Source organism: Mustela nigripes, chromosome 2 (assembly GCF_022355385.1).
Source record: "Mustela nigripes isolate SB6536 chromosome 2, MUSNIG.SB6536, whole genome shotgun sequence".
Classification (NCBI taxonomy): Eukaryota; Metazoa; Chordata; class Mammalia; order Carnivora; family Mustelidae; genus Mustela; species Mustela nigripes.
The window spans coordinates 51,790,515-51,813,760 of NC_081558.1; the positions used below are offsets into that span (position 1 = coordinate 51,790,515).

The 23,246-nt window shown below is 44.1% G+C and overlaps 1 protein-coding gene and 1 non-coding gene across 4 annotated transcripts in view; one reads left to right on the forward strand and one right to left on the reverse strand.

Annotated features, from left to right (window-relative positions):
• The window catches only part of IRAK2 (interleukin 1 receptor associated kinase 2), a 59,136-nt gene extending 36,105 nt beyond the window's left edge, over positions 1-23,031 (forward strand). For 2 of the 3 annotated variants that reach the window (XM_059387896.1, XM_059387899.1), the window contains 7 exons: positions 1,421-1,535; positions 3,440-3,549; positions 5,248-5,443; positions 8,747-8,809; positions 16,539-16,739; positions 20,527-20,815; positions 21,950-23,031. In XM_059387896.1, the coding sequence (XP_059243879.1) occupies positions 1,421-1,535; positions 3,440-3,549; positions 5,248-5,443; positions 8,747-8,809; positions 16,539-16,739; positions 20,527-20,815; positions 21,950-22,056 (1,081 nt within the window). In that variant the 3' untranslated portion in view covers positions 22,057-23,031. The remainder of the gene's footprint in view (positions 1-1,420; positions 1,536-3,439; positions 3,550-5,247; positions 5,444-8,746; positions 8,810-16,538; positions 16,740-20,526; positions 20,816-21,949) is intronic. The other variant, XM_059387897.1, reaches the window with a different exon arrangement.
• LOC132012648 (U6 spliceosomal RNA) lies at positions 12,766-12,872 on the reverse strand. Its single transcript, XR_009402653.1, has one exon. It is a non-coding gene; the product is annotated as a U6 spliceosomal RNA (small nuclear RNA).
• Positions 23,032-23,246: the final 215 nt, after the last annotated feature.

Sequence of the window (23,246 nt, forward strand, 5' to 3'; positions counted from 1 at the left end):
GGCTCTGCCATCACTGACTGATGAATTTAACAAAGGCCTGTCTGGCACCTGTCAGGCGCTGGACATCCACTGTCATTCAACCTTGGCAAGTTGCTCTCTACCAACACGCAGCCTTGGGCGAGGAATGTGTGATTAGTGTAGAGTGTCTTAAGAGTTCAAGAAAATAATAAATAAGAAAAAAAAAGTCACCTGTTTTCTGTAGTACCTATAAATGACTACTTCTGTGTTAGTATTTCAATATATTTTCTTTAATCTTTTCTCTATTTGTACCTGTGTATGAATAAGCACACACATATTTAATCAAAAAATGAAAGTATAATTCCCCTTTCCATTTTTGCAAAGTACTTCCCCGAGTTGACAGACATCCCATTCATTGACTGGGCAGCTGTGGGTTGCCAAGGCCTTTTTTGGTCTTAGGGAAGATACACAGTCCCTGCCTTGGGAATGTTTATGGTCCAGAAGGGATTGAGTGTAAATGACTCTCTTGAGTATGAAAAGTGCAGTATTATGGCCTGCAGGGAGTGGAGGAGGACAGGAGGGATTGGCCAGGAGTCCATTATAATAGTCCTGTGGAGCATCCATCAGGGTCTGATTCAGGGTGGAGGAGGGGTGAATGAAGGGGACAGTTGGAAAACTGTTTATGACCATGAATGCTGACCATTTAGGTGGGGAGGTAAGGAGGTTTCCAGGAAACTGCATAGAGACTGCATAGGTGCCTTTGGGGGATTTATTATCCCAAATAACTGGGCACCGAGTGGGTTTGGGACCTGTTGAGTCGAAGTTTTTCACCTGAGCATCAGAATGCAAACAGACATTCAGTTCTAGAGCTTAGGAAGGGGCTGCAATGAGAGATTTGGGGGGAGCATACCTGGAGACATAGCTGATCAAACAAGATGATGAGCTGAGCCGGAGGTATTGAGCTTTCAGAGGAAGGCAAAGGAGGAGAGTCTTGGTGAAAAAAGCCAGGGGAAAGCAGTCAGAGAGGTAGGAAGAGAGTCAGGAGGGAACAGTGACTCAGAACCTAGGAGAAGAGGATTTCAGGGAAGAACCCAGTCCTGGGAGTCCCAGCAGCCCTGCAATCTGATCCTGCCTTCCCTGCATGCTGGTCATGATCGTGAGCAAGTTCCTTAACCTCTAAGCCTCTGTTTCTAGAAGATGGGCTGGTTTGGGTGTTCTGTGCAGCAGAGCAGTGAGGTAGGGTAGGTCTGAGCTCCTTGACTTCATGCTTGTTGAAGGCAGGCAGCTTTCATCTCTCTACCCTGGTACTGGGTCTTCAGGGATCAGAGCATTTGGTATCTGGGAATTCACTGGTGACCTCATGGGTAGAGGGGGCAGAAGAGGGGTGGGAGGTGAGGAATTAGAGCAGTCTGTTTATTCTTTCTGTCTGACTCCTCACCTCTGCAATAATATGTGATTTCAGATGTTGCCACCCCAACGTCTTACCTTTGCTGGGCTTCTGCACTGGAAATCAGCTTTGCAGCCTGATCTACCCATACATGGCAAATGGCTCTTTACAGGACAGACTCCAGGGTCAGGTAAGGGGCTGGGTCATGGTCAGAGAACAGAACCAGATAGCATCCAGTTAGGGACTTCTGGAGGGGAGAGGGGACATCAGGAGAGAAGTTAGGCTGGAATAGATAAGATCTGGCTACACATCTTCACGTAAAAACCTACAAAAAAATTATTTGACGAGAGCAAGACAAAGGTATCCCATAGTACTAATTTTATTTAACATTGTTCTGGGGGTGATAGTCAAGGCAATAGGACAAGAAAAGTAATTAAGAGATACAGAGTATGGAGAAGTAGAAGCAAATTTTTATTTGCTAAAAATGCTATTCTATTATATAGCTATTTGCTTGTGTCCTTATGGGCTATCTCTGGAAAGATAAAAAAAAACTGGTATCTTGGCTGCCTCTGAGGAAGTGACCTAGGTAGCTAGGGCGTGGGAAAGGAGAGGAATTTTTACTCTATGCCCTTTAGTACCTTTTGCATGTTACAGCATGTGAGCATAATACCAATTAAAACTCCAATTTTTAAAAAGATTTTATTTATTTATTTGACAGAGAGATCACAAGGAGGCAGGGTGTGGAGTGGGGGGTGGGGTAGGGAAAGCAGGCTCCCTGCCTTGATCCCAGGACCCTGAGATCATGACCTGAGCTGAAGGCAGAGCTTTAACCCACTGAGCCACCCAGGAGCCCCTAAAACTACAATTTTAAAAACAATCTCCCTCCCATAAAATCCTCAAATAGGAGGAAGATTTATTCTGCAAGAGAATTACTGCTTCCCTTAACAGAGACCAGACAAAACGGTTATTCATGGTATAATAATGATTTTTAGGTTTGCTACACTCTTGCTGTGTGCAAAACACCACGATAAAGGTTTTACACTTGTCCCCTTCAGGCCTAGCTACAACTCAAGAGGTATCCCCCCCCCGCCCCCGTTTTCCAAAAAAAGGAGTTTCTGGTGCAGAGAAGCAAAGCAACCTGCCCAAAGGAACACAGCTGACAGGTGTCAGGGCTGGAATTTAAACAGGGTTCATGTGGCTGTAAATTCCAGAGTTTTTTTTTTTTAAGATTTATTTATTTATTTATTTGACAGAGAGAGAGGGGAAGGGAAGCAGGCTCCCTGCTGAGCAGAGAGCCTGATGTGGGACTCGATCCCAGGACCCTGAGATCATGACCTGAGCTGAAGGCAGCGGCCCAACCCACTGAACCACCCAGGTGCCCCAATTCCAGAGTTTTTGAGAAGGAATCTACAAGCAAGGCCAGCTCTCAGAGGATGTGGGACCTATGATGGGGCTTAAAAAATAAGTAGTGATTGAGCCTGGAGTTTCAGTCCTAGAACAACAGTGCCTGGGGGATGGTGAGGGTTTTAGCTCACCCTGTAATCCCCACCAGCCCCCATGAGGTCTCCCCAAATACACATAAAATTGCCATTAGGCCCATGTGCTTAGTGTGCTAACACAAGCTCCTCATCCCCTCTCCCAGGAGCCCTCTCCTAAAGGAAAATTCCAGACCTGCCACTGTATAGTCGTGATAAAAACAGCTGCAGGTTACTGAGCACCCACTGTGTGGCGGGCACCATACTAGGTGTGTACCGTATACTCATATACCATATACCCCCTACCATATTGTCCTCTGAGTCCTTAGAGCAACCCTAGAGAGGCATGGGGTTAACACTTTCATTTTATAGCTAAAGCAGAAATCAAGGCTCAGGGACATTGAGCGTCTTTCTCAGAGTCACACAGCTAGTGCGTGTCTGAGCTGGGATTTATATCGAGGTCTGCTGATGTCAGAATGGTACCCTGCCAGTACACCATGCTGGTTGAGCCCCCTCACAGAGGATGGGATGGTCTGGAGGAGAGACAGGAGCTGGGAGCTCATTGGGACTTGGAAAAGGCAGAGGTGTGACTGATTCTCTCCCTTTTTCTTTAATTTAGGGAGGCACAGACGCCCTCCTCTGGCCCCAGCGCGCCAGCATCTGCTCTGGGCTGCTTCGTGCTGTGGGGCACCTGCACAGCTTGGAGATCATCCATGGCAATGTCAAGAGGTGAGGGAGGGGGTCTCGAGGGCCTGCACTGCGGGGGTCCAGCCACACACATCCTGCGCCCCTTCCTCTCCCTCGGTCTCTTTTGCTCTTGGATGGCTCCTCCCACCCACCTCTCCTGGGTCTCTTCTATCTTTCTTTGTTATTCCCTCAAAACTCAGGGTTTCTGCTGTCCCCACACACTGCCTCCCTGTCACCGTGCTTGTCTTTTTGAGCTGGTGTTTTCCCAGCGCATACCCCACATCCCTGATGCCTTTTACTTCCAACCCAGCAGCTGGTCTGGACCTGATCCTGGAGCTTTGGGCCAAGGCCCCTAGGATTTTGAGCTCCTCACTCAGCATCTTCCTGGACGCGCACCCCCTGCTTATGTATCTGTTGGTAAAAGCAATTCATGTCAGGGAAGCTTCCTGCAGGGTAGGTGTGCAACCCAGTATCTTAGCACCATGCTCCCTGGGACATGAGGACAACAAGAGTCCTGTCTGGGGACTGGCAGCATGGAGAGACTCCAGAAAATACCAGAAAATCTGGCACAACTGACCTTGAAACCATAGAACTCATACTTCCTCCAAGTTTTCCATTTGGCTAGTAGAAGCCTTGTCCTCTTTTTTCCTCCCTGATTCTTGCTTGATCACACAGACAATTGTAATAGCAAGAAAGGAAATGAAAGGGTGAGAGGGTGAGAGGTCATTCTGGCCCTGGTGCCCTGACTTCTTCAACCATTGCCCACACGAAGTCCTAACCCTAAGGGGGCACTGTGTCTGCTTACCAATTCATGTTTTCTTTCTTACCCTTTTATTTAAACAAGGCAAACCTTTCCTCATGTGGCATGCCATCATTTTTAGTGACTTCTTAGTTTTCTGTTGAAGGGATTGGCCCATAATTTACTTAACTACCCCTAATAGTGGATATTGGAATTGATGTCTGTTTTTTATTTTTTTTAAGATTTATTTATTTCAGGTGAGGGGGAGGGGAAGAGGGAGAGGGAGAGAGAATCCCAAGAGCGTGGAGCCCAGTGGGGGGCTCAATCCCACAACCCTGAGATCATGACCTGAGCTGAAACCAAGAGTCGGACTCTAAACCGACTGTGCCACCCAGGCACCCCTGATGTCTATTTTTTAAACAACTGTTTAGGGTTAGTTTGATTATTTTTATCCATGTAATTTGTTTTCTTGTTTGTTTGTTTTTCCCTTTGAAGTAGCTTCTGAGAGTGTTGACTCCCACAGGTCAGATGCCCAGGTCCAATAATGTTTTTATTGTTCTTCATAGTCCCATGATCTGGGCAGGACCAATCACAAGGGATCGTGGCATTTAGACTTGAGTCTGTCAGGCCAGAGCCAGGGCTCACAACAGTGTTAGAGGGGCTCAAGCCTCCATAGCCCACGGTCTAGGCAAGCTGAGTTTGATGAGGGTTTGACATCTGTGGGGATCAGGGGGGCCGTACCTTGCTGACCACCCCAAAGGCCATTCCTGGGACAGCACAACTAATCTCAGCTCTGTCCTCCTTTGCTGGTGGAAGTGCGTTTCCACCCCCTTCCCTCACCGGGACCAGCTCAGAAAATCCAGGCAGAGGGTCTAAAGTGATTCTTAACTTGCCAGGGCCACTGCTGCTTATTGTGAAGTTGTTTTCTGAAAGGGTCTCCATGGCAATCTCTTCCTGTCCAGCTCCAAGTGAGAAAGTTCTCTCTGCTTTCTTTTCCACAGCTCCAATGTTTTGCTAGACCAAACCTTCACCCCCAAGCTGGCTCATCCAATGGCTCACCTGTGTCCTGACAACAAAAGGTCAAGATACACCATGATGAAGACTCATCTTTTCCAGGCCTCAGCTGCGTATCTGCCGGAAGATTTCATCAGGGTGGGGCAGCTGACAAAACGAGTAGACATCTTCAGCTGTGGAATTGTAAGAGCTCCCTTCTCTGCCTGGCCTTGGGCCTGTCCTCATTTGTCCTTCCCACAGCGTCTTTGTAAGCAGAAGATATAATAGAGCTCCCTAGATATAGTCCATCGAAGTAAAGTAAGGGCTGGCAAACTATGGCCTGGGGCGTATTTTGTGCAGCCTGTAGCTAAGAATAGTACATTTATAAAAGATGCTAATAAAAGATGCCACCCTGGGTGGCGCAGTCAGTTAAGTATCTGGTGTCAGCTCAGGTCATGATCTTGGGGTCCTGGGATTGAGCTCCCTGCTCATTGGGGAGTCTGCTTCTCCCTCTCCCTCTGCCCCTGCCCCCTGCTTGTGCTCTCTCTCAAATAAATAAATGAAATCTTAAAAAAAAAAAACCAGCATATGACAGAAATTTGGTTTGTGGCGCACAAAGCCTAAAATACTTACAGTCTAGCCCTGTTACAGAAAAAATTTGCCAGCCCTTGAAGTATTGTTACTCATGAGTGTCCAGCTTCTGTGAGGCTCTTTCCTTCTCTCTTTCCCAGCCAGCCAGCTATCTAACGGTCTATCCTGTTGGCTCACATTGTCCATCCATCTGTCCAGTCATCCATTCAACTGTCCCTCCAATATCCATCCATTCAACAGTCACCTGTCCGTTTAGTATCCACTTGTGCATCCTTCCCCCCTCCTCACACCACCATCCTGTCTGTCATCACTGTGTGCCAGGCACTGGGAATAAAAACGTAACTCAAACACAGCCCTTCCCTCAGGAGTTCATGGTCTGAATATAGCAGTCTCCAAAGTATATTTCTGTGGAACACCCTTGAGGTCTCTGTAGGTTTGATGTATTTAAAGGGTTTCATGGCCAAAGAGGTATGATCAATGCTGGGTTAAGCAGAGTCATGCAGATTTCCTTACCATAAAATTAATCAGAGACTTTAATATGGTAGTGAGCCTTTAATCTAATTTAGTTGTGAATTCACCATAGCTGGGCAAATGGTATGCAGCATTTCCCAAAATCATTTGACTGTGGAACCTTGTTTCCTCAGTCTCTCTCCATACCAGTGTCCCATGGAACCAAGTCTGGGAAATGCTGGCTGAAGAAAGTGACAGTCTCTGGTTGGCTTTTGTCAGGAGCAAACAGCTGCCTCTCAGACTGTGACTTCTCTCTCCTCTCTAGCCTCCAACTCTGTGCATCCTCCTTCTCTGTCCCATCTCTTGTCTATCCACCTCTCCCACTCGTGGCCTCCCTGAGCCACCTTCTGCTCTGATCCTGACCTCTAGAAGCCAGATTCTGCTTCCTCCTATCTCCCGTGGGCTCTTCCGGTTTCCTTGCCCCCATCAACTCCACTGTGAGTGGCTCAGTGGAGCTCAGTGGGGCCAGCCAAGGCTCTTGCTCCTCTAAAAACCAGCAGGACTGACCCCCGAGGCTGCCAGGCAATCCAGGGTAGAGTGTGAGAGTGTGGGTTTAAGTCCCAGCTTAGTTACTTTCAACTCTGTGACCCTGGGTACCTGACCTGTAACTCTGGGCCTGTTTTGTCCTCTGTGAAAGGGGTTAGTGACAAATATGGAGACTAATACGATAATGCAAATAGTTAGCAGGTACCCTGCACTTTATTATTGTGGTGGTAGTTGGTATTCCTACTTTCACACCCTCATTTCTGATCTTTGTTTACCCCTCCTTTTTTTTTTTTTTTTTTAAGAGAGAGAGTGTGAGTGGGCAGAGGGAGAGGAGAGAGAGAATCCCAAGAAGATTCTGTGCTGAGTGCTGAGCCCTGAGCCCAATGTGGGCTCCATTACACACCCCTGAAATCATGACCCGAGCTGAAATCAAGAGTCAGATGCTCAACCAGCTGAGCCATCCAGGCGCCTCAACCCTTGACTTTTTAATTCAGCTGTTGATGCAACAATTTTTAAAATTAGTTTATGCATTCTGTGCCCACTGGCTCCCTTCACCTTTTTTTCCCCAGCTCTGCCACTAACTGACAGTATGATTCTGAACTCTGATCCTTCCGGTTGGGAACACTGCATTTCTCAGTGTTCTTGTTGTTGTTGTTGTTTTGTGAGCATTAAATGGCCTCTCTAAAAGGTTCAGCACAGAGCCTGCCTGTGGAAGAGGCAGAAGGGAATGTCTGTGTATTCATTACCCCTGTTCTTCCTCCCTTCCGGCCAGGAGCTGGTTGGGGAATCCCTTTTCAGCTTGCTCCCATTCACGCGCTGCAGGGTGCCCTCTGCTGCCCCCTGCTGGCCACTGCCGGTCTAACTAACCCATCAGGTCGTTCCTTTGAGGACAGAGGATTTCTTGGCAGCAAACGTGACTATTCCGACTTGCTTGGAGGGAGGTTGTGGGAGAGAGATTTGAAATTCAGGGTGGGGTACTCACTTCCTTATATTCACAACCAGCAGATCACCATTTACCAGGTAGGAATGCAGGCTCAGATTTTAGCCCTTTAGTGATTAGGGAAGAGAGTCAGAATTTGAGCCCAGGAAGGCCTGACTGTAGAGAGCCCTTAACCACTATGGTCTGTTGAGAATTTCTGTTCAAAGCAGCTTTCCCCTTTATGAAGACACACATCATGGTTTGTCAGTGTTGTGGTGTCTCACACTGGTGTAGAGCTCTGCTCCTTCTGTGAGTGGGTGAATTAATGAACAGGTCATGTTAATAAAGGCCTAGGATGAAACATGCTCTAAAGTCATGTTTAAACATCTAAATGTCAGTGAGACTTTCTGTGTAGAATAGACTTATGTAATGTACATGGATTCCTCCTTTCCTACAACTGACATAGCAATGCTTGCTTACCGTTTCTGATGGGTTTTTAAATGAAATGATCTTTAAAATATAGTGTGTGTGTGTAGATACATGTATATATGCAAAAATGTGTGTGTATAGTATACATTTATATATAAGTATATAGTATATGCATGTAAATATACATATTTACACATGCATTATTTATATATACATACATATTTTAATATAAATATACAGTATACATATATAAACATATACATTATGTATTTATATGGCTACACATATACATATAAAACTGATGGTAATATGCACATTGGTTTCCATCCTCCCTGACTTGCTGTTCATTCAAAGCTTCTATTAGCAGCTGGGTGATATGTTTAGTTGGAGGAGGTATTGAGTAATATTCCCATGTTCCTGACTTTGGGCAAGTGTTTATACTGGCAAATGGCAGAGTAGGGCCTGGAGCTCCCCGTCTTTGTTAGTAAGAAGAGTCATTGCTCTTGGCCTCTGTCTCTAGCCTGAACTTTTGCTTGAGTGTCTGAACCATGCTAACTGCATATTCTCTCCAGGTGCTAGCTGAGGTCCTCACCGGCATCCCTGCAATGGATAACAACCGAAGCCCCGTTTACCTGGTAAGGGAACCAGTCACTTCTGGCTCACAGCTACTGGGGGTTGTGGGGGTGGGGGGTTGCTCAGGAGGGCAAGAACCTCCACAGTAACCATTTTACAGATGGTTATGAGGTCTCAGTCTACAGCTTGATTTGCAAAGTAATCTTAACCTCTCCCCTCCCTTACCAACCAGCCCATGGTCACTTTTTCATGGTAAGAGAACTTAGAATGTTTAGGGGAAACCCATTTCTTCACTCTACGCATCTGGCAATGATGTAGGATTTGTCTTGAATTTGGTAAAAGTCAGTCCTCTTAAGCAGGTTCCTGTAATAAAAGCAGTAGTTTTCATTTTGTAGGTTCAAAGGTTTATCTTTCACATATGTACACATACGGGGTCATTTCAAAAATGTAACAGTGGAGCCAGACTCTGTTTGGCACTTTACATATATTATCTTTCTCAGTCATCACAAAATCCCACTGAGATTGATTGGGTCATGACGTTCACCTGCCCTTGAGAAAAGCAGTCTCTGAGGTTCCCCCAAGATTTCGGCTTTACTTAGTGTCAGAGCCGAAGTTCCACATCAGGTCTTCTGGACGGCAGATCCTGAGTTCTTAACCCTGGCACTCTGCTGACTGTTTAATTCTCATGACAGTCCAACCTGAATTCAACCATGAATTCAGGATTATCATCACCCCCATGTTGCAGATGAGAAAACTAAGGCCAAGGTAAAGACACTTATGTCCCACAGTGAGATCAGTGGTGAACTGGGATTTGAACCCATGTCTTCTGCAGAATTCCAAATCCTGTGAAAGCTCCACTCCTCTTCCTTAGTTTGAGAAGAAGCACCTTTCCTGACTTGATGTTGAGGCCATTAGAACAGTTGTTTTTTTTGGTGACTGGGCCCCCAAAACATTCCCTGGGCCCTGGGGTCGGGAGCTGAAGGCCTACTTACCCACAGAAAGCCATTCCACTTTTGGGGACTGGGGCCCCAGTTATTACCAAGAGGTGGGTTTCAGCACCTCAGATGTGGTTCCGGGCAGTGTGAGGTGGTTTCTCATATTCTGACATTTTTCTTTTCTTTTTCTTTCTTTCTTTCTTTTTTTTTTTTTTTCAAGATTTAATTTATTTATTTGACAGACAGAGATCACAAGTAGGCAGAGAGGCAGAGAGAGGAGGAAGCAGGCTCCCCGCTGAGCAGAGAGCCTGATGCGGGGCTCAATCTCAGGTCACTGGGATCGTGACCTGAGCCGAAGGCAGAGGCCTTAACCCACTGAGCCACCCAGGTGCCCCTTCTGACAGTTTTCTTGAGATGAATTTCCTAACAGTTCTCTGGGTCTCCCTGGATGAATGTTGCAGGAGAAGAAGTCTTTTGAGATACTTACGTGAAATTTTCTAGAAGATGTTTTTGTTAATGTTTTCTAAAAATGTGGAGGAAGGGACACCTGGCTGGCTCAGTCTGTGGAGCATGTGACTCTTGATCCTGGGTCGTGAGTTCAAGCCCCAGGTTGGGCGTAGAGTTTACTTTAAAAAAATGTGGAGAATATAATTTTTTTTAAAATCTTAATTAAAGGGACGCCTGGGTGGCTCAGTTGGTTAAGCAGCTGCCTTCGGCTCAGGTCATGATCCCAGCGTCCTGGGATCGAGTCCCATATTGGGCTCCTTGCTCCGCAGGGAGCCTGCTTCTCCCTCTGACTCTGCCTTCCACTCTGTCTGCCTGTGCTCGCTCTCACTCTCTCTCTCTCACAAATAAATAAATAAAATCTTTAAAAAAAAATCTTAATTAAAAAAATTAATATTGAGCATGCTTTTAAGATTCAAATCAGAGGTGAAACCTAATAGCACCTAATGTGGTCCATGGTAGGAGGAAGTAGGCCTCTCTTCCACCCTCGGGGGAGCGTTTGTGGCCACAGTGTTTTCCAAAGGTCATTGGGGGGTTTCCATCAAAATTCTACATGGGTGCACCTTCTGATGCAGTAATTTCACTTGTACAGTGGGATACATACAAGGGAGAAAAGACAGGTGGACACGGCCTTCTCATTATAGTGTTATTTATGTTAGTAAATAGCTGCAAACAAGTAAAATATCTGTCAGTTGGGAGATGGTGAAGGAAATTACAGTATAATTACATATCATGATAATTCCATGAATTATTTGTAAGTAAATTTATGATGTTTATAAATAATAAGAATGAAGTGTATAATGTGATTAATTTTGACACATGTATATATCTGTGAAATTGTCACCAGGACACGTTCATGACCTGCCTCCTACCCGGGAAGTTATCTCTTCTCCTTGGTAATCCTCCCCTCCCACCCCTCCGATGCCTCCCCGTCCCCCCTGGCCACTGATCTGCTTTCTGTCACTGCACAAAATTCCACTCTCTGGACTTTCATAATAAATGAAATCAGAGAGAGCTGGCTCTTTTGGTGTCCGGATTTTTCCACTCAGCATGGTTATTCTGAGATATGTCCCATGCTCTTTGCACGAGTCCATAGTTCATTTCTTTTTGCTGAGTAGTTTTCCAAGGCAGGGCTGTGCCACTGTGTGTCCACTCACCTGTTGATGGACATTTGGTGTGTCTCCAGTATACCCCTATATCTGCTAGGTACTTTTCTGTGTAGGTCTCACTATGGACATGTGCATTCATTTCTATTGAGGTGTAAGTCACACTTGTGAGGTGTACAGAATGGTACACAGTTTGGAAAGTGTGGACAGTTATGTAACCAAGACCACTATAATCAAGATATGGAGTATTTTTCATCATTCCAGAAAATTCCCTTGGGCAAATTTATCCCTTCTCCCTGCTTCCTGATCTAATTTCTTTAAAAAAAAAATTATTTATTTATTTGACAGAGAGTGAGTGCACACAAGCAGGGGGAGCAGCAGGCAGAGGGGGAAAGAGAAGGTTCCCCGCTGAGCAGGGAAGCCTGATGTGGGGGTCCATCCTAGGACCCCGGGATCATGACTGGAGCTGAAGGCAGATGCTTAATTGACTCAGCCACCCAGGCTCTCCTCCTGATCTAATTTCTGTCCATATAGTTCTTTTTTGGAGTACCAGGTAGATGGAATCTTAGAGTATATACCTGTTTTATCAGGCTTCTTTCACTTTGTGTTGTGTTTTGAGATTCATCCTTGTTACTGTGCATTCCAGTCATCATTCCTTTTATTGTTGAGGAGTATTTCACTGTATGGATGTATGACCATTTGTTTATCCATCAGTTGTTGGACATTTGGGATGCTTCCAGGTTTTGGTCTTTCTGAATAAAGCTAACATAAATGTTCTTATTTTAAAAAATGAGAAAAACATGTATGTTCTGACAGGGAACTATTTCTAAGTGAAAAAAGCAAGTTCAGAACAGTATATAGTTTAATCCCATCTTTGGTAATAAATAGATGGACAGATGAAAAAAGTTGTGTCCTATATTTTCTTGTTTTTAAATTGGGGATAATGATAGTACCCAAGAGGATTTAGTGAACGTTAAGGAGTACTAACCTAAAACAGGACCAGGGGTGCCTGGGTGGCTCAATGGTTTAAAGCCCCTGCCTTTGGTTCAGGTCATGATCTCAGGGTCCTGGGATCGAGTCCCGCATCAGGCTCTCTGCTCAGCGGGGAGCCTGCTTCCTCCTCTCTCTGCCTCTCTGCCTACTTGTGATCTCTGTCTGTCAAAAAAAAAAAAAAAATCTAAAAAAACCCCCAAACAAAACAGGACCAAAAACAGTGACTAGAACATAGTAGAACTTATATGTGTTAGCTATTACGATTATTACTGTTATTTGTTTGTTTTTTTGGGGATATAAATTTCTGTTGTTTATTAACATATAATGTATTATTTACCTTAGGGGTACATGTCTGTGAATCATCAGTCTTAAACAATTCACAGCTCTCACCATAGCACATACTCTCCCCAATGTCCATAACCCAGTCACCCTATCCTTACCTCCCCACCCCCCAGCCACCCTCAGTTTGTTTTGTGAGATAAAAATATGGAACACTTCACAAATTTGCGTGTCATCCTTGTGCAGGGCCCATGCTAATCTTCTCTGTATCCTTCCAGTTTTAGTATATGTGCTGCCAAAGTGAGCACTGTTATTTTTTTTTAAAGGTTTTATTTATTTATTTGTCAGAGAGAGAGCACAAGCAGGGGGAGCAGCAGGCAGAGGAAGAAGTAGGCTCCCTGCTGAGCAAGGAGCCTGATGAACTTGATTCCAAGACCCTGGGATCATGACCTGAGCCAAAGGCAGACGCTTAACCGACTGAGCCACCCACGTGCCCCTATTACTGTTATTTTAATACCCCTTAAGCAGTTTCTTGCTACTGTAATAATTATATATATATGTAACCAAAGTGATTATAGCTATAGACTTCTTAGCAGAAGGTCTTGGGTAACATAATGCGAACCATTAGCGGGTATTACCTTTGGTGAGTGAAAATAAGGAGATAATCTGTGTACTTGGTTCTGAAAATCCACCCACACACGGTAGTGGTACCATGTTCTCTCCTCCCCTTTCCTGGCCTCAGGCATAGCCAGTTTTTTTAAAACCATTTTTGTTATGGACAATTTCAAATATGCACAAAAGTAAAGAGAAGATTATAAGGAATCTCCATACATGCATCCCAATAGTTATCAACATTATTCTTATTTCTTCTGGAACCAAAAAACCTCTGTGTGTGTGTGTGTGTTTTAAAGCATGTGACAGATATTATGTTATTCTACCCATAAAATAATTTTCTTAATTCCTTAATATCATTTAAGGCCCATTCCATGTTTAAATTTCCCAAGTTGTCTCAAAAATTGCTTTTTAAATTTGGTTTGTTTGAAACTAACACAAAGTCCACATGTTACCATTAATTATATTTCTAATAAATATGTTCAAAAAATGAAAAAGGAGTGCCTGGGTGGCAGAGTCAGTTAAGCATATGACTCTTGGTTTCAGCTCAGGTCGGGATCTTGCCCCATGTTGGGATCCATATTCAGTGCAGACTCTGTTTGGGACTTTAAACACATGATACTCTGTAGAAAAACATATTTAAAAGGCAGAGCTCACAAGAGAGAATTGTGCAAAAGGGCATTCATAAAGGCAGCCCTTGCCAGCTGGAGGTTTTTAGTTTCCAGGTAATGAAGTCCTCATGGTGTTAGCCAATTAGGTATTGCTGAATCCTCAGATGACCCATTTTCTGGCTGGGGAAACTGAGGCATAGTGGGGACTGTCTTCCTTTGTTTTTGAAACAAATATCACAGCCCATGCCTGATAATATCTGTTAATCTTTTGTTTCCCAGATTTGTAAGTGTATTTTTATGAAAATCTGCATAAAGTAATAAAAATAAATTTAGTTTTACATTTAACGAGTGACCTCTGTTAAAAATAATAAAATTACATAAAAAAGAAGAGAATAAACTTAGCCAAAAAATAAGTTAGTATGTACAACTTGTGAAAACATTTGTGAGGTACTTACTATGTGCCAGACACTGTTCTTGGGGTTGAGGATACAAAGGTGAGCAGGAGTTCCATCCTGGAACTTTCATTCTCGTGGAGGAGAGCACACCATATTCAAGTAAATGAAAACGTATGTAATTCCAGGCCAGTGATATGTGCTATTAGGAAATGTGAAATAAAAGGTGCCTGGATGGCTCAGTCAACTGGGTGTCTGCCGTTAGCTCCGGTCATGGTCCTGGAGTTCTGGGATCAAGTCCCACGTCAGGCTTCTGCCTTGTGCGATCTCTCTCTCAAAAATAAATAAATAAAATCCTAAAAAAAAAATTAAAAAGAAATGTGAAATAAGGTTAGAGGATAGAGTGGAGGAGCAGGGAAAGGGATATTTTAGGTCAGGGAAGGCTTGGAGAAGGTGGCATCTGGGCAGAGATGTACTAGGACGTCAGGTACTAGGATGTGGTGAGACTTAGAGGAGGAGCATTCTAGGCAGAGGGAGCAGCAATGCAAAGGCCCTGGGGCAGGATGAGTTTAGGTACTTCCAAAAATAGCTAGAAGCCAGAGTGACTGAGTACAGTGAGTCACAGGGGGAGGAGACAAGATAGGAAAGGACAGCAGGTGCCAGACTGTCACAAAATCTGGGGTTTCTGATGGTCATATTTACAGATGGGAAAGTGGGAACTCTTGACATTAAAAATGACACAAACAAAAACTCTTAATTTTAATATTTCTAATTATAAATGCAAGAAAGGCTTGTTAGAACATTTAGTAAGTACAGGACCTTGGGCACCTCAGTGACTTGGTTGGGTGTCTGCTTTCAGCTCAGGTCACAATCCTGGAGTCCTGGGATTGAGCCCCATGTCAGGCTCCAAGCTCAGTGGAGGGTCTGATTCTCCCTCTCCCTCTGCCTCTCTCCCCTTGCTTGTGCTGTCTCATTAGTGCTCTCGCTTATGCTCTCTCACTCTCAAAAAAAAAAAAAAGACAAAAAACAAAGCTTATATATAACACAGAATATACATGGAAAATTTATATATAGATGTTTTATTATTTATACAATAAATATATCACAAATATAAATACATAAATATAAATGTTTCATGTTAATGTAAATGCAATAGATTAATGCACTATATATTATACCAATCAATATTATACATAATTACATATTTTCTTATATTTAATCAATGTATTTAATATTGTAACTATATATATTTGCAAATATGTAAATATATACTAATGAAATATGATCAATTTATACTATATAAATGTGTTATGTATTTTTGCAAAAATATATAGCATATCTTCTGTTATATGCATAGTTCAGATTCCTGCTTTCTATATAGTATAAAATGTTATAAAACTTATATGTAAATACAAAGTTTATAAAATATATAGGTATATATAATGTTTATATAGTAGACCTCCTATTAAATAAACAGGGGTTAGGGGTGCCCAGCTGGCTCATTTGGAAGAGCATGCAGCTCTTGATTTCAGTGCTGTGAGTTCCAGACCCACCTTGTATAGAAATTACATAAAACTTAAAAAAAAATGATATTTCTCAAACTTTGATAAATAAATAAATATGTATGGGTCAGAAACTGCATCCTAAAATGTGTATTTCATATCATAAAAGAGCTCACCTGTAATTGCTACTAAGATTAAGTTATTAATATAGGTAAAGTGCCCAACATGTAGTAGTATAGAAATGGTGGCTATTAATTATTATTATTAATTTTTATCATTAAGAGACTATTGAATCTTTATTCTGTGTTGAGTATCATACTTTATGCTTCAGATGTATAGTATCTTTTTAAAAAAAAATTTATTTCAGAAAGAGAGCCCGTGAGCACCTGCTGTGGGTTGTGGGGGGAGGAGGGGCAGAGGGAGAGAGAGAAGCAGACTCCCTGCTGAACAGGGAACCCTACCTGGGGCTGGATCCCAAGACCCTGAGATCATGACCTGAGCCCAAAGGCAGACACTTAACTGACTGAGCCACCTGGGTGCCCCTAGATGCATTATATCTTTTAATCTTTGTGTTAGTCTTATTATCCCCACTTTCCTAATGAAGCAACTGAGGCCTAGGATAAGCCCCTGCCTTTGTGGACTGTACTATGGAATGCCCGGTATGTGTAGGGAATTTAGCAATTCTCCAGTTCTGGCTTTTTCACTTGTTTCTTGGATCTTTGCATTTATTTTTTAAAATCTTGTTTTCTTTGAAGTTTTGCAGGTCTGGTGCGGTTGCCGGGGCAGCTGGGGCCCATGTGGTGGAATCCCATATCCCTGCAGCTCACACGGGCGTGTTTATCTTGTTCTTCCCACAGAAGGATTTACTCCTCAGTGAAATCCCAAGCAGCACCACCTCACTGTGCTGCAGAAAGACAGACATGGAAAAGGTGATGGCTATGGAGATCTGCCAGAGGTACCTGGAGAAGAGAGCTGGGAGGCTGCCAGAGGACTGTGCTGAGGCCTTGGCCATGGCCACCTGCCTCTGCCTGAGGAGGCGGAATGCCAGCTTGGCTGAGGTGAGCCTCACTCTCAGCCTTTTCCCCCGTGGCCATGGGCCCCTGACCTGGGTGGCCTCACGGTTCTGCTTTACCAGGAACTGGGGCATGGCTTGGGATTGAGGCCTTTACTTAGATGTCATTTCATAAGCCAGTGCTGTATGTGATTGCAAAGATCGTATTGGAGCTCATAGAAGCAGAGGAGAGAATCAAATGGATAAGGGTAGCTCAGGAGCCTGAGGGTGGTGTGCTGGGAGGCCAGGGGGCGGGCAGGATCCCAGGCTCAGATGTTAACAGAACACTGCTTTCTCTGAATCTCCTTGATTCCTCCTCTCTGGTCTATAGACTCCCTTTTCCTTGCCTCTATCCTCTTGGCCAGGGGATATGGCTGTCTGTCTTGTTTATATGTTATAGTTTTATACCACTGAGAGATCAAGTCTCCAGGTCCCAATTCCAGTCTCTCAGTGAGAGAAGCTGTTTGGCTTCCCTACAGTCAGAAGTGTACCTGTTGGCCAATCTGGTAAGGTGAGGGGAGTGGTGGTCAGGGGGCCTACCCCAGAAAGGTGAAAAAGGCTGATCCCAGAAGAAAGGAGCATCTTTAGCTGCTGGGCTTAGGCAGATATGCCAGAAATCAACCACATTAGGAGCAAAATATTTTCCTATGGATGTGATATATAGTGGTGGTTTCCATGGTAACAGGTGTAAATTTGGGGACCACTGCTAGATATTTCTAAGGACCAAAGAGCTGCCTGAGAGGGCTCTTTGAGACCATCTAGACCATCTAGCTGAGTGATTTTCAAGTGGTGCCTGGCAGAGAGGGGCTCCTTGAAGTTACCTTGGGAATTGCTTTCAGCAGCAAGAGGGCATGGAGAGCTGCAGGCCCCACCCATGAATACCACCAGACACCCCCGTTCACTTCACAGAATCATATTGAATTCTAAGTAATTTATCTGAGGGAAGGTTTTAGCAGCTGAAAAAAAAAGTCTTCAAACACCACTGCTGTAGCCCAAGCCTGCCATTTTATAGGAAGTAAAGGTCTAGAGAGGAGAAGAGGAGGCCAGAGTGAACTTCTGTCAGAGCTCTCTGGACTCCTGATTCATTCCCTTGTTCACCGTCTTTCACCATGATGTGGCAGGAGCTAGAGACCCACAACTCAAGACCCTAGTCAATGGTCTTCACCTGGGCTGTTCCCCAAGTTCCTGAGTGGTAACAGTGTTCAGTCAGTCAGCACTTGTGTGCGGGGACCTGGGGGATAAATCGGTGAAGAAGGCAGGCCCAGTTCTACTTTCCTGGAGCTCTCAGACAATGCACAGGAATCATCTGGGTGGGGAGCATTGGGATAGTATGTGATGGGGACCCACCCAGGGGGACTTTCCCCAAGGAAGTGATGTGTGAGCAGACAAAGAGCAATCCAAGCAGACGGAACAGCTCATGCAAATGGCTTAAGGAGAGAGAACGCCTGGTTTGGTCAAGGGTCTGAAGGGTCAGAGTGGCTAGAACAAGTAGTACTTGGGGAAGAGTGGTTTATGGTGGAGCTGCTGAGGAAGGAGGAGCCCAGTAGTTGAGGGCTTTGCAGGCTCAGGTAGGATTTTGACGAAAACACTAGGGGTTTGAATCAGGGGCAGTACATAATCAGATTGGTGTTCTAAAAAGATCCCTCTCCCTGAACCACTTATTTCTTTTTTCAGGCTTTCATCTCTTCATTTATTTTATTCTTCTCTTCATTGTATCACTTGAAGAAGCTGCTATAATTGAGGAGACCAGAATCCAGTGTTTTAAATGAGATAGTTTATTCTTTTTAGCTTAAACACTTGACTGTAGGCAGTTTAGAGTTGATGTGACAGTGCCACTTTATTGGGGACGCCAGGCTCCCTTTGTATTGTTGCTCTGCTATCCTTACTATGTGGATTCCAATTCAGAGTCCAGGATGGCTGCTCTAGCTCAGGCCATCACATCTGCATTCCAGCCACTGAAAGGGTGTTAAGAGGAGAACACACTCCCTACCTTTTTTTTTTTTTTTTTTTTTTAAGATTTTGTTTATTTGTCAGAGAGAGAGGGCAAGCAGGGGAAGTGGTAGGCAGAGGGAGAAGCAGTCTCCCTGCTGAGCAAGGACCCTGGGATCATGACCTGAGCTGAAGACAGACAATTAACCAACTGAGCCACCTAGGTGTCCCCACTCTCTGCCTTTTAAATGTGTGACCTGGAAATGCACACATCACTTTTTCTCACACTCCACAGGCCATAATCTAGTGACATGGCCACACATAGCTACAAGGGAATGTAGCTTGACAAATACTTATTGGGCATATACTGTGAAGATTTGTCTCAAGAGGTGATATTTGAAGTGGACCTTGAAGGATGAGGAGGTATTTGCTGTGTGAAGTAAAGGGGATAGGGCATTTGAGGTATACAAAGAGGAATGAGAAATGGTCCTTGCCTTCAGTATTTCACAAACAGACTAGGAAGATGAGAGGTCATCTGGGTCATGGACATGAAGACAAGTAAGCCTTGGTCAGTAATCAGCTCTGCTACCTACTGGCTAAGTGCCTTGGGCAAGGAGCTCAACTTCTCTGATCTTTTAATTTTTTACCTATAAAAACTTATTGTGTATCATATTTCAAATGTACTTTGTAAATTGCAAAGGCGTTGAGCAAGTGAGATGTATCATTGTTATTAAGGATATGCTTATATGCTGTTTACATACTTTGTATGTAAAGAAGAAATATTCCTTCCTTCTGATTTCCTAACCTCCCTAATTAGAAACTCCTTCAAAGGCAAGTAATATCTATATTACTTAGGGCATTTCCAGTTCAAAGTGATAGAACTCGGTCAAACTCTTAGTCTCACATACATACTCACACAGCAAGGGAGACTGGGAGGGAGTATATAAATGAGTGAAAGAATAAATGAATGAATGAATTTATTGGGTCATGTAACCAAACAGTGGACAGGACAGGCATTGGTAGGCCAGCTAGACCCAGGGTCTCCACCAGCAAAGGTGCATTTATCTGTGTCTCTATGCCTGTGCCCCACTTTTCCATTTCTCGCTTCTGCTTTTTTCTTTGCAGAGGTCTTCATTTTTCCCTCCTGTGAATGGGTTTTCTTTGTGGGTGGAGTCTGGGTCAACCACTAGAAAGGAATTGGGAATCCTTCCTCAGTAAGCTCTTGCCCAAACCTGGATCATTACTGGGTCAGAAGAATAGGATATAGTGATTGGTCCATCTTGGTCATGTGCTCTCATCTATGGCTAGGGTAGATGGGGCAAGTTCAGCTCTGTTCAAAGGGCTTTCACTGTTCTTCCAGACAAAGCAAAAAGAATCAACATTTGATTCTTCATTATCTCTCCTGAGGCCTGTGATACCTGTAAGATTTTGATTTCAGGAAGAGTTTTGTTTTACTTTTATTTTTTAAATTAACATATAATGTATTATTTGCCCCAGGGGTACAGGTCTGTGAATCATCAGGCTTACACATTTCATAGCACTCACCATAGCACAAATACTCCCCGGGGTCCATAACCCAGCCACCCTATCTCCCCCCCACCCAGCAATATCAGTTTGTTTCCTGAGATTAAGAGTCTCTTACGGTTTTTCTCCCTCCTGATCCCATCTTGTTTCATTTTTTTCCCTCTTTTTTTTTTTTTTTTCCTGAAGTAGGCCTCCATGCCCAGCATGGAGTCCAACATGAGGCTTGAACTCACAACCCTGAGATCAAGACCGGAGTTGAGATCAGATGTCCAATGCTTAACTGACTGAGCCATCCAGGTGCCCCAGTCTCAGAAGGAATTCTTTTCTCTCCTCTGCCCAAGGTGTGTGGCTATGTGGCCATTGTGGACGAGCGGCTCAGAGGTCAAGAGACGCTGCTTCCTTGGAGTGGGCTTTCTGAGGTCACAGGCTCTTCCTCCAATACTCCAGAAGAAACAGATGACGTGGACAATTCCAGCCTTGATGCCTCCTACTCCATGAGGGTAGCACCCAGGGCTGGGGCTGCTGCCTCACTCCCTTCAACAGAGGATGGAGAAGGCAGGCTGCAGGTCTGTGGCGGAGCACAGGCAGACTCCTCAGCGGCCTCTGCCAGTCTGGAGCCTCCCCAGGATGGTAAGTGTGTGGAGATCTGAGTGCATGTGCAAGCGCTTTCGTGTGTCTCTAACTCGGCCCATTCCTTCTGTCGCTCTCATTCATGCCTTCCTCGATTATTCAGCCATTCACCTACAAGCAGACTGCTCAAAAAGCAACCTTGGATAGGGGTCATCCTTGATACCTCCCTCTGTCTCTGGCCCCTTATGTCCGGTCCCTCACCTAGTCTATTCATTGGCCTAAATATCTCTTAGTTCCATCTGATTCTTTGCACTGCCTCCCATGCCCCCCTTGGCTAAGCTACTGTCCTCTTGCTGGATGACCACACACCCTTCCTGTGTCCTCTCTTCCTTGTTTTAATATTTTATTTTATTTTGTTATTTTATTTTAATTTTTTATTTTCAGAGTGGTTTTTAAAAACAACTCATGCCACCTCTTGTTTAAAGCTCTTATGTGGGTCCCCATCGTACTTAGGGACCAAGTCAAAACTCCTAATTTCTCTGTCTCTCCTTTCCAAATATCCCAGTCTTCCTTCTGAAATAAAAATTTGGGAGGCTTTTTCAATGCAGTGTCCCCCTCCCCTAGTATACATGGCTTAATGAATGTCCCAGGCTCTACCACTCCTATTGTTCCTCCTCCCATTGGGAGGAGAGAGGAGGGAAAACAGAGAGGGGGTATAAATGTTCATCCGAACCTCTTCCATCCGTGGGAGGAACATGGAAGCCCCCTCCTTTCAGAAAAGTGGGGCAGGTAGTAGGACTTCACTGCAAAGGCAGAAACAATGAAAATGCTCATTATACTCAGGGCCTGATTCAGAAATCTGACTTAAGTGAGAAACTGAACAAGTCTGGCTTTCTAAGAATTATAATAATAGTAACTATTTCCAAATGCCTTTTGTTGAAGTTCCTTCTTTAAATTTCTTGTTGAGGGGGGCATGGGTAGTTCAGTGGGTTAAACCTCTGCCATTTGCTCAGGTCATGATCTCAGGGTCCTGGGATTGAGCCCCGTGTCAGGCTCTCTGGTCAGCGGGGATCTGCTTCCCCCTCTCTCTCTGCCTGCCTCTCTACCTACTTATGATCTCTCTCTCTCTCTTTTGCTTTGTCAAATAAATAAAATCTTTAAAAAAATAAACTTTTTGTTGAACATCAACTACAGAGACTTCATGGAAAATCGAGATCAATGAGGCCAAAAAGAAACTGATGGAGAATATCGTGTTCTACAAAGAAGGGAAACTGGACAGCATTGAGCTTTTTGGCCCCTGAGGCCTAGAGCACGGCTTGTCCTCAATTGGAAAGATGAACACCTAATCAAGAAAAAGATCTGAGGCAGAATCATAATCTCCCAGGAAACACCAAACATCAGCTTTCCTGGACCAGGGAGAGAAGCTTCCATCTTGCCAGAGTTAGGAAAGAAGGGACCTCAGCTTTTCAATACACAAAGATCCATGAAGTCATTGTTCTTTCTGGGATTTGTCAATCAGAGCTGGGGATCAGAGGACCGAAGCGGAAACCCTGGTCCATGGGCCCAGGATATGGGTGATTATGTGGTTTTGGGGTGTGTGTGGCAATACTGTTACCCAGCTCATGGCCCTCAAGAACTGAGGGAGGACTGTCAGTTGTACTTTCCAAAGTTACATCTCTGTGTCATATTTGCCGACAACCACCATGGCCTGAAAGATTCTCAGCTGCAGTTTACAAATACCAGACACCTGGCAAAGGGCTCTCTGTAGGTTTTCCACGTTCTCCCTCAGTAATCTTGTAGCCACAGATATTTATTTAGTGCCCACTCAGCACCTTTATCCCCCATCCCACTAATGCTAATATTTTTAGTGAAGCTTTTGTTTTGAGTGTATGTATTATTTATGGGTGAATGAAGAATCAAGAGAGCTAGCTTCATGTCCAGTTCTGTTGTTATTTAAATCAATTATTTAATTTCTGGAACCGTGGTTTCCTTGTAAGTAACACCGGTACATTTTCCTTCCCTGGCTTGTTGGGAGGAACAGGTGAAACACGGTTACAGAAGTACTTTGAAAATGCACTTGTCCTTTTTTATAAAATAAATGAAAAAACATTAAACATATATTTCTGCCACATACCTAAGTTTTATGCAGTGGGTATTCGTCTGAAAAGTCATGTTGCAAATCTTTTTGTGAAACAGATGTTATTTAAAATTCAGTGTGTCCTATTTTAAATAATCCTACTGTAGTGACTTTTTGTATAAATAAAATATATATAAAATATAAATAAAAATACATCCGTAAAGTCAACAGATCTCTTGCAATTAGTTTTGTGTCCAGATGAATTTGTTTGGAGAAGGGGCTCTGGGCCCATGATAAGGGGATATCAGGGAGCGCCTAAGAGTTGGGTGCTGGCTTAAATGTTGGTGTTAGTAGCTGTGTGATCTTGGGTCAAGTTAGGGAGTTACTCTGAGCCTCTGGTTCTTCATCTATACA